The 11318-nt window shown below is 46.8% G+C and overlaps 1 protein-coding gene across 3 annotated transcripts; it reads right to left on the bottom strand.

Moving 5' to 3' along the window:
- Positions 1–847: 847 nt before the first annotated feature.
- etnk2 (ethanolamine kinase 2) lies at positions 848–10989 on the bottom strand. 3 transcript variants are annotated; one of them, XM_084704913.1, is made up of 10 exons: positions 10849–10989; positions 10521–10694; positions 7451–7588; positions 7233–7354; positions 6957–7097; positions 5043–5185; positions 4785–4868; positions 4539–4699; positions 4357–4430; positions 848–3966 (listed from the first exon to the last, which is right to left on the bottom strand). In XM_084704913.1, the coding sequence occupies exons 2-10, from the start codon at positions 10665–10667 to the stop codon at positions 3894–3896; spliced, it is 1083 nt and encodes a 360-aa protein (XP_084561039.1). In that variant the 5' UTR covers positions 10668–10694; positions 10849–10989; the 3' UTR covers positions 848–3893. The 3 variants fall into 3 exon arrangements, with proteins under 3 accessions (XP_084561039.1, XP_084561038.1, XP_084561040.1); XM_084704912.1 differs by having other exon boundaries at positions 10521–10951; XM_084704914.1 differs by lacking the exon at positions 848–3966 and adding an exon at positions 4098–4153 and having other exon boundaries at positions 10521–10955.
- Positions 10990–11318: the final 329 nt, after the last annotated feature.

The following is an 11318-nucleotide window of genomic DNA, read 5'->3' as shown; positions in this document are numbered from 1 at the left end:
TGAGTTATTTCAAGTGTGTATGTGTGTGTGTAACTTATCTTAAATAACATTGGCATGAGTCTATCCCTCTGGTAGCTCAGTAATTAGTCTTTTCTGCACCTCGGGACTCCCAGTAGAGGTTACCAAGGTAACTTTCTGCTTCGATTCCATTTATGGTTAGCTGTCTTGTTGGCCATTTAGGACTTAACTTCCGAAAAAACATCAACTTCAGGTTAGTCTATTAGAATATTAATGTTACTTGCTCAGTCATAGACTGAACATTTAGCTCTTAGCGAGATGCTTAGACATTATAAACTGGCCCTAATACATTTTGAATAGATGTCTTCATCCACAGGATGTTGTATGCAGTGTGTGTGTGTGTGTGTGTGTGTGTGTGTGTGTAAGGATGTCTCTGTATGTTGTTTGGAGAGGAGGATATCCTCAGGTTTGGAGTTCCCCTCTGGTTCTTCCTTCTCTCAGGGCTCGTCCTTCTCTCAGGGCTCGTGACCCAGGGCAGCATGCAGACACACACGGGGTGGATGTGTGCTGGGGAGGAACCTGGTGTGTGACAGGATGCCAGCATGTGTCCAGTGTGCTCGACTGTCCTGTGATCCAACAAGATGGTTCGGGTAACCATTCATTTTAATACATTTATTAAGATTCTATTTGAAAAGGTTTCAGGAGTGGAGAGCGATATTTATTATGTAATATTATTAAGACCAGTTTTTGTTTAAAGTATTTAATCCTTGCTCATTTTATTAAGCCTGTATCATAGCTTAAGCTCTAAAAGGGCCTGTTGAAGTACAAGCCGACATGCCAGCCAACATGATATATAATGGTGGCTGCACTGTGCACACACTACACATCCTTTTATTCAGAGGATTTATTTATTTGAAATATCTACTGACAAAGCATAAATTACTCTCCTGTCCAAACCCAAAGAAGTCAGAACAATCACTGTACAGTCAGATTTCACAGTATTTCTTACAGTATTTACACCTTTCTCAATGCAGTAGCTTTCCCCTTCAGGAACAGATTACTCCTAATACATCAACCAGCGAACACTCCTACCTTAAAATGCTACCCCCTCCTTTACAGTATCTAGTAAGCACTTTTCTTACAGTAAATCCAAATCATTCAAAAAACAAAAGCATTGTACAAAAAGTAAAGAGACAAAGAAAGAAAAAATCTACTTATTTGTACAGTGTGTTTTCAAGTTAAGTCAGTTTAGTACATTCGCAAACGCAAAAAAGTTAATCTCAACTGAACTGCAATGCTTTATGAAGCTATAACCATTTTGGTCTGTTTATAGAAAAGGAAAATCAACAAGACAGAAAACGGGAGAGAAACCATGACAAATTCCAATAAATATCCTTCTCAAAACTGCTTAAAACATCTCCACTCTAATAAAAAATACCAACATCAGGATTAAAGCCTTTCATAGCCAGCACAGAATAGGATTTTTACAGGACTCATCCGTAAAAAAAAACAAAAAAAATAAACAACTATCAACAAGTTGGCCTATAAAATAGGTACTATCTTATACTTCATGGAACCGATTTTGAACTTATTTTGAGTGTTTGAGTGTTGAGTGCAATGCTTTCAATAATGACAGCTTGATAAGCTTTTCTCCAAAGGTCAGGTCAAGAAACACAAATGCTGTGCCCCATCTCCATATTCCAAGTGATATCTCTTCCCCTGTCGTACAACATACTGTCATAGAATCGAATGGATCTGATTTAGGGCACTTTCAGCAAAAATTAATTTGGTCATAATCTATTTGGGAGCAAGGAAATGTCAGTCACTAATTATAGCCCATAATATTTCAACAATAAAGCTCCCAAGAATTAATCATCATTCTAGCAAAAATTCTGCTTAAAGAGGTAGCTTTCTGAGAAAGACCAGATATGAACAGCCTTAATCAATCAGCTAAATGTGCCTCTTAATGACCTGTGCTTTGGTGAATCCAATATGTCCTCATGCTCATTTCATCCTAAACATTGAACTTCTCCCCTGCAGTCTGGAGGTGAAAAGCAACAGTCCCAGGTGGAGAGTTTTCCTTGATCTTCACAAATAGGAAACACAGCAGTGGTAAGGTACCGAGGATGGAGACCTCACTCTCACCTGTCCAGTGTCACATGACAGGAGTGACAAGATGAGGAGAGGGAGCCACTTCAGAGTGTTGGCATTCATCCCACGAGGGGAGACAGTAAAACTAGGAGGTACACGGCTTCTTCAGGGAACAGTAAAGCACATTGACACCACATCAGGAGTGACTTCATTGAAATCTCGTCAGTGTCACCTCTATGTGGCCTTCTCTACTGGCCACTGGGCAGACTAATGGGTGCATCTCCTTTGTGTGGCTCTGTGGTCCTACTGTGCTAAATGATTGATTGGCCCTCCTCTGTGACCAGGCCCTGGTGAATTATTCACCCTGACAGTAACAGAAGACTTCCAGAGGAGGGGACAGAGTTCATAGCTCACTGTCTCCCCCTGAAGGGCCTTAGAGGAAATTACATCATCCGCTTGGGGTTTTAAGTCATCAAATCAAATGACTTTAGGGGGCCACACTTGTTTTACTGGTATACATTTTTCTTTAGAACAGGACGTGTTTGGAACAGGGAGAAAATATGCGCAGAGACATACCAGAGGGGAATGTCTGGCTCTCAGAACTCATCACTGGCAACCTCCAGTCCATATAGGTAATCACTGAACAATAAAACTGGGATTACACATTCCTGCCCCTTTGAAGGCATGACTGGTTCTGACCTGGACACACAGATTACACAATGCCTGGTTACATCAGAGTCTGGCTCCATCTTTGGTAAACTGAGGCAAGGTGAAAACTTGGGGAATAGGGGGGGGGGAGGAAAGTGACCCTACCAAGAAAGATGAATGTGGATGTGGTGGTGAGGAGGGAGGGGAGGTGTAGAAGGAGGTCAGAGAAATGAGGGGAGCAAGGGAGAGTTAAAAATGACTGACATGGAGGGGGGGGGGGGGGGGGGTTACATAGACAGAGGAGGCCTGGGCAACTGAGGTTGTGATTTTCCAAGTGGTCCGTGCACAAAGTGGAAAGTTTAACAGAGTGCATCGCTGTAACCATAAAAGCTAAAAAGGTGGAAAGCAGCCGGAGATATGACAGGAGGGCCAGACGGTGCTGTCCTAAAGCAGCTCCCCTGCTTTTAACACAGCATCCATCCTGCAGGCAGCCCTCAGCTACAGCAAGATCCTTCCATGGTGCTCTTATTGAGCACACATTGTCAACCATCACAGCCCTCCCTGTCTAGGTCTTCTAGGTGCATATTCAGACTAGATGGAGATGGTCTAGGCTGGTCTAGCAGGTCCCACTATGCATGGAAATCTACCAAGGCTGATAGGTCAGGGCTAAGAGGAGAGGCTTTGTCACAGGCCTATTGGTGCTCTAGTCTACAGCAAAGGTTTGGTGAATGGATGGCTGTCACTCAAGAGTGCCATGGAAACAAGTTCAACTTCAGAGAAACTAAGGTGGCGGTGCAGCTGCCTAACTGGTTAATGCACATGACTGGGTCAATCACTTCTTTCCTAATATAAATAAATATGAATAAACACACACAAGCAATCATGGCATTTTTGGGGGGAAACTATGAGCTTGAGTTTTGAGACTGAGGTGGAGCAAGAGCAGGAGGAATGCAAGAGTAATTGCGCTTGTGTTTTCAAGGGGACCGGGTTTGGCTAACTCGTTGACGTCCAACCGGACCCGGCCCCCCCAAGAGTGTTCTCACCCCCCCCCCCCCCCCCCCGTAGCATAAGCCCTGACCTCCCCACACACCCACCCCCTGCTGCTCTGCTCAGCTGAAAGTGCATCTGCTCCCCTAGTCAGAGTGCCAGTGAAGGGAGCCCCTCTCTTCTCCTCCTCTTTCTCTTTTCTCCTCCTCTCATTCTGGGATCGGGAGGGCCATCACTGCAGGCTTGGTCTTGAAATACTGGTTGAAACGCAGCACAGCGTAGCTGGAGAGAGGGAGAGCAGACGAAATGTAACGAAAGATGGCAGAAAAGAGAAAGGTCTAAAACAGTTCAGACTGGAGGAAAGGCCTGTATATCCTGCAGCAGCTCAAACAATAACCCAGACTGAATGCATGTTAAACTATCGGACTAGCTTTATTCTCTGGTGAGGTGCCACTCCCTCACGTCAGGACTGAGAGTTACAGACAAAGAGAGAGGTGAGAGAGAGAGAGGAGAGAGAGGAGAGAGAGGAGAGAGAGAGAGAGAGAGGTGGGAGAGAGAAAGGTGAGAAAGAGAGGAGATGCTTGGATTTCATTCTTTCACAGCCTGTTCAACCTATGCTAACAGATCCATGTCCCCCATCCACATGAAGCATGCACACAAAGACGCTCTTACCCCAGGAAGTCAAAATCGATGGAGGAGTACTTTGCCTGGATGAGTGCCCAAAAACCCCAGAAGAAGTGAGATGCCTGCATGGAGAGGTATCAGTGGTCAGATAAAGGTACATAAACACAGGTTCACACACACCATGAAGGACCACTGTGTGTGTGTGTGTGTGTGTGTGTGGTGTTCCTCACCAAGGCAAACTTGTTGACCTGGACGTAGAGTGTCTCCAGGTCCCGTGGGCTCACCTCCTCTCCTTTCTTGGTAAACGTTTTATAGGCTTGCAGATACACTCGGAGCCACTCAAACTGCATCTCACGGCTAGGGTACAGCCCATAGTCCAGCTCACTCATCCCTGAAAATACACACACACACACACAGGTCAGCACATGCACACACATAGGTACACGCCCATATTCAAAGAAGGTGCTTTTGCTCACCTGCAAACTCATTAAAGTGGTTCCCGATGTCGAAGGCCTGGTAGTTGTAACTGGAGTATTCATAGTCTATGAAGCGAACATGACCTGGGTAACAGGGAGAGGGCAGCAGAATTAAAAACACACACACACATCCCAGGGATAGGACACACTGGTGGTCCTCATTCTCTCAGCAGATAATGTCTGGTGGGTGGGGGCTGGGGGGGTGAAGCATTCCTGCCACGGACAGTGAGGTTGGAACCAAGGTTCTGGAGTACGTACCCTCCTTGCTGTTGTGTATGATGTTCTTGCAGAGCAGGTCGTTGTGGCAGAGCACTACAGGGGAGCCCAGGGTGGAGAGGTGCTCCTTCATCCACGCCATCTCCTGCTCCAGCACGGCCTGGCTCGGAACCTCCTGGCGGATCCTGCCCACAGAGCCATGGAGGCCGGTCGAGAAAGGAAGGAAGGAAGGAGGGAGGGAGGGAGGGAGGGAGGGAGGGAGGGAGGGAGGGAGGGAGGGAGGGAGGGAGGGAGGGAGGGAGGGAGGGAGGGAGGGAGGGAGGGAGGGAGGGAGGGAGGGAGGGAGGGAGGGAGGGAGGGAGGGAGGGAGGGAGGGAGGGAGGGAGGGAGGGAGGGAGGGAGGGAGGGAGGGAGGGAGGGAGGGAGGGAGGGAGGGAGGGAGGGAGGGAGGGAGGGAGGGAGGGAGGGAGGGAGGGAGGGACAGATAGAAAAGGTCAGCTGCTTCACAACACAAATCTGTGCATCAGTTTCCTCCCTGGAAATGTTTTGATAACTACAGTCATTGTATTAATACTAATGAAGAAAAAATGTTGGCAGGAGTAATGGATGAAGCTCTGACAGTTTTACTGCCACGTTATCCGTCAAAGTGTGTGAACATAAACAGCTTTTGTTTTTGCTTTAACAGAGTAGGTCTGTTTCCCTGTGGTGCTGATCTTCTAGGGAACGGAGTGTGTGTGTGTGTGCGGGTGGGTGTCATCATCGGGCTGAAGGTGAACGTTTAACCCTTTGTGAGTGTGTGTTGTCAGCCAATCAGTTTGCTGCAATGAGGAGACCATGTACGTGGTAATGGGCTTAATGGCTAATCCAGAGACTGTCACAGAAGGGAGGAGATGATGAGAAAGACAAGAGAAGATATTCCCCAAGTCTTAACCACACCTTGTCACCAACAGACTAGCCCCTGTCCCTCTCCTAACACACTCCCCTCTCTCCCCCTGACTCGCCCAGCCCTCTTCCTCCAAACACTCCCATCCCCCTCACCCTTTGCCAACAGACTCCCATCTCCTTCGCTCAACCAACAGAAGTCTCCCTGACTCCCAAAAGATTCTCCCAACAGACTCCCCTGTCCCTGACTCTCCCAACAGACTCTCCAGTCTCCCTCCAACCACTCCCCTCTCCCTCACTCTCTTCAAACAGACTCCCCCCTGTCCCTGACTCTCCCAACAGACTCTCCCCTCACCATGTCTCTCTCCCAAAAGACTTTCCCTGACTCCACATCCTTCTCCCAGCAGAATATCAGCTCTGGTATTCCTGGGGGGGGAGTTGGAACTGGCTTGTGACTGTGTGTGTCTGACACAGCTGAACTGTACTGTGGAAGCGACTAATTGGGTGCTCAAGGGAAGACCATTTCCCCCAGGGACAGCTTTATATAAAGATGGCCTCCTTTTTTCCCCTTACTCTGAGATGAGACAACTGGACAGGCCAAAGCTTGATGACGCATGAGCTTAATGTGTTACCCAAGAGAAGGAGCCAGGATGGTGTGTGTGTGTCTGTGTCGTCCAGGACAGCTACTGTATTCTAGCTGATAAACTCAGGTATGCAAACATCTGCTGGCAGGACACGTACCACTGCCTCCCTAATCCAGCCCATGGTTCTGATAACACTTGCATAATTGTTAGTACAGTGGACCTAATAGCCATTAGAAGAAGTAGAACAACTCCCCACAGAGTCCAGCTCAGCACAGGCAGGTGGCTCCGTTATGAAAAGGCACTTGGTTAACAGGAGGAGACCAGAGCCACAGACTGTGTGTGTGTGTGTGTGTGTGTGTGTGTGTGTGTGTGTGTGTGTGTGTGTGTGTGTGTGTGGAGGGGGGGTGTTTCCAATAAAGGGAGCCATGTAAACCCTCAGAGAACGGAGAACGACAGCGCTACACCCCGCTGGTCATGTGACTGTCCCCACCTGGCGTTGGAGGCTTGCTCGGTGAACTCGGTGGCGACCAGAGATAAATATTTACGCATCTTTATCCATAGGTTGGGTTTGGGGATGCAGCCGTTGTGTGCGTGGATGGCATGGATGCGAGCCATCTCTCCGGCAATGAGCCTAAGGACAAACAAACAAAAACCTTATACCATGTAGATATGAATGCGGACACCATATCAGTAGATAAATAAGACATTGCCGTATTGATTCAAACAGACTGCTCCACTCCTCTTGACAGGACTGGGCCGTTCCTACCTGAGCAGCGTGGGGTCCCTGACATCCTGCGTTCCCAGGGCATCCCCCTGCATGAACTCATAGCAGATGCCATTCTGGAAGGTGCAGTAGAGACGTGGGGCACAGCCATTAGCATGCAGTACCTGGGAACACACACACACGGGTTAACCGCTGCACTTGGATACTAGACCAATGACAATCCGAGGCTCAACAAGACGACATGAACAGGGATAGGCCACCTGGAAGCTCTTGAGCTCATTGTCGCGGTCCACTATGAGTTCCGTCTTGTTGCCGTACACCCGCACCAGAACCACGTCTTCTGGACTGTCATCCACGTAGCAGCCTACCAGCTTGTTGGTGGTTCCATCGGTGAACAACTGAGGCGGGCAAGGAGAGACACGGGAAGTAAGGGAGATGTTCTGATTACGGCTGCAGTGATCATGGAAGTTTCTAACTTTAGGAAGGGCAGTGTTTATTTCACTGGATCATATGACGTGTTCCAATCAATATTAGAAGGAAGGTATGGAGAGTCTAAGCATCTCTGGTTTTCAAACTGGAGGCATACAGTGAAAGGCTAACTGGAGACATACAGTGAAAGGCTAACTGGAGACTTACAGTGAAAGGCTAACTGGAGACATACAGTGAAAGGCTAACTGGAGACATACAGTGAAAGGCTAACTGGAGACATACAGTGAAAGGCTAACTGGAGACATACAGTGAAAGGCTAACTGGAGACATACAGTGAAAGGCTAACTGGAGACATACAGTGAAAGGCTAACTGCTCAAAAGCCGATGACTCAACTCCTGATGCAGAATACCTTTCAAAAAGGCCACAAGCTGGTCAGCCATTACAAACTATTGTGGTATTTTTAATAATGTGTTAAAAACAATGTAGATTCATGACACTTTAACAATGATGTTTTATTAATGATCATCCTTGCCACCTTTCTGTGAAGTGTTACCAATAAAACCAAATGTGTGTGAATGGGCCCAGATGACTGGAATTCCCCATTCTGCTGTGAATTCCACCAATGAGTGGGCCTTCAGATATCCCTGCAGCGAGATACCACACACACGCCTCCTCTTCTGGCTCCACAGACCACACAGCCTGGCCACCCACTCATGCATACCAAGCATACCTCACATTGCTGACCACAAAGATGGGCACATGGGCACCTTGTTACGACCCACACACACACACACGATTGTAGCCACATGGTTTAACCCATAAGACCAAGGCTATACCCAGAACACAATACAACACTAAGACCTCCAATATGGCACTGTTTAGTGCATGCTAGCGTGTGTATGTGTGTGTGTGTTTGTGTGTGTATGAATGTGCATCCTTATGTGTTTATCACCTTCCACGTGTCAAGAGAGATAAGCTTTAGTAAAACGACGGTAAATATTAACTTCAGACCCGTAAATGACGACACACACATCAGGTTTGGCTGTGTTTGTGTAGCTTATACGATGGGAACAGAATTTAGACTGGGTTTCACACAATAACCTTCTGTTGTAATCTCTTCTTAACACTGATTTAAAATCTTCATCAGAAACAGGCCTACAGGAGAAAAAGAACTGGGGCTCCAAATGGGGAATGAGGGTTTGACGGGGCTGAATCCTGTGCTATGGTGTAACAATAAGCAGGTGAGAGGTTATTGATGACGCGTGTCTGTGTGTGTTGGCAGGTCTGCTGTTTTCAAGACCTGGGAACGGATGTTTGGGAATTGACACTGGATATTTACAGTACAAGCAGAAACACACACACACAAAACACATCCTGTTTAGGGGCTTTGGTCAGTCAGGTGTTCCCGTAAACATGTCTGCCCTTCTCGTTACCTTTATCCTTTCAAATACTTCTCCAAAACAGATCCATTTCATTCTCTATATTTCCCTTCCCCTCTCTCACTAACCATTTCCTCTCTAAAAGCTGGCATCTGACTGTGTACAGCTGTCGGGCTATGTGACAGTGAAGCCTGACCGAGACAAAGCCAGGGGAACACAAAGCATGTTTGGGTGACTAGATGTTGTCATTGAGAAAAACACTTCAGGCCTATACAGGCTGCAGACGGAGGTAAACACTGTCATGCTTCCAGTTGAAGGGGTGGCAAATTCCTGGGATTATCCTCAACTCTCTGAGGGCGGTTGCCTATGTGACCTAGGCAAATGTAAAATGTAGGACTACAATGTGAACAGTCATTCAAACGACAGAGCATTGATCACATCATGTTTGATAATTGGTTATGAGCCAGCCCTGGGGTTCCTCATGAAATTAAGAGTGATCAGGAAGGTAAATAGTCAAATCTGTGGGATCATGTCTGATGTTTCGATGGCTAGTCAGACAATTCCAAAACATCCCATGCTGCACTAGGTGGTGGCACAGTCGTCACTTGATCCATTTAGTTTGAATGAATTATGCAGTTCCACTTTCCATGACTGATGGATTCTAAAGCAGAGCAACAAAATCTAACAGAGACCAGTAAGAGAGATATGTGTGATTAGGGTTGTCTAATGAGTTTAAATGGGGATCCATAGGTTGTTGGAAGGGTCACTGGCAATGTTACCATTGCAATCACACACTGTGATATATATGCAATCATAATTTGAGATACATGGAGGCCCCATTTACAAGTAACCATTTAAAAACTTAAGGGAACGAAAGAAAGATAGGGTGTCTATGTCCGTAGCCTGGGGAAACAGCCTGGTCTTGATCCAGAACATACTAGGTTTTCTAGAACAATACTATCACCACGTCACCTACAGCTGGTTACTGACGTTGAGACAGATGAATCAGGCAGCTGCCTGGCACAAGCCTTCATTATAGACTACAACCCATCTTTTTCAGATTTCAATTGGCCTAATAAAAAGCTTTATAGCCTGGCAGAGATAGAGATCCGCATGGTACATTTACCCAATCGAAGACAATGACCGTGACGTTCCAACTCTTGTTAGACCTTGCTTGGGTGGGGTGATGACAGCTTGTTAGCTAGCAATGTTAGTGTAGTGCATTTTCGTGTAGTGCATTTTCATCTAGTTAGTGTCAGCACTTTGAAAGCTTTTTATATTTGCACAAACTATTCATATTTACTTTCTCCAAGGCATAAGTGATTATAGAAACAAATACGAAGCTAGTTGGCCATCCTTGGCTTGCTACTTGCTAAAATAGCTAGAGCTAGCTAGCGCTAACATTTGGCTATCAAATGCCGAGCCAGTTGAGGCTACAGCTGCATCACAGCTAATGTAACCTGCTAGCTAGCAAAGCTGTCAAACTAGCATCCCAAGCAGTTAGCAAAACATCGATGTTACCTTGGTCTTGACATGGTTCTTGTCCCACGATGGGCGAAGCTCCTTAATGAGCTTCATTGCCCCATCCGTAACTTTGAGCTCGTCCACGAAAATCGGGAATTTTCTTATCACAGGCGACCCAACCGGCACGTGTATTTCCGTCTCCATAATATGGTTGATTGTTGTGTTCTTTAGCTAGGTAGAGATGTGTCTATATTTATTTTTTATAATTTACGACATGCATATGCAAGCTAGCTCGTAGGTTGAAACGGACTGAAAGAGTTTGCAAGAGGAGCTTAGTGGTGTATTGACGCTAAGCCGATGAGGATGCAGCTACGGATGAGAATACCGGTGATGACTCTCGTCGTCGGTTTTCTAGAGCCGGGTCAGTCAACGACACGATTTCCTACTTCTTAGCACCGCCCTCGCAGAATCATTCGATGCCGGTGGTACGAGGCAAGCTCTAGATGTAAACCAAACTGGTCTAGTAACCGGCGAAAGAGGTGACGCCCCCTTTTCAAAACACGAGTTCACCCGGGAAGAGCCGAAGTGGCCAAGTCGGTAGGACTGCCTGTCTTTTAAGGATCATCGGGTTCAATTTGGTCTGAGTTAGAGCCTGTGAGTGTCAGAACAGCTTCACGAGTATGGGAACGCATGGCGCTCTAATGATTTAGACGTTCACAAAATACAGCGTGTAACTTGCAACAGAATGCAAACGCTGGCTGGTCCCGGTGTGCCGGAGAATTCAGTTCCCCTGTTCCCCCTTCCTTACGCGTGCGCGAAATCATCGTTTTCTCTTGTTGTCGGTTGAGCTGAATG

The sequence above is a fragment of the Hypomesus nipponensis genome, chromosome 9, assembly GCF_054491055.1.
Source record: "Hypomesus nipponensis isolate SF chromosome 9, ASM5449105v1, whole genome shotgun sequence".
Lineage (NCBI taxonomy): Eukaryota > Metazoa > Chordata > Actinopteri > Osmeriformes > Osmeridae > Hypomesus > Hypomesus nipponensis.
The sequence above is the reverse complement of the archived record's forward strand: the minus strand, read 5'-3'. Positions and strand labels throughout refer to the sequence as shown.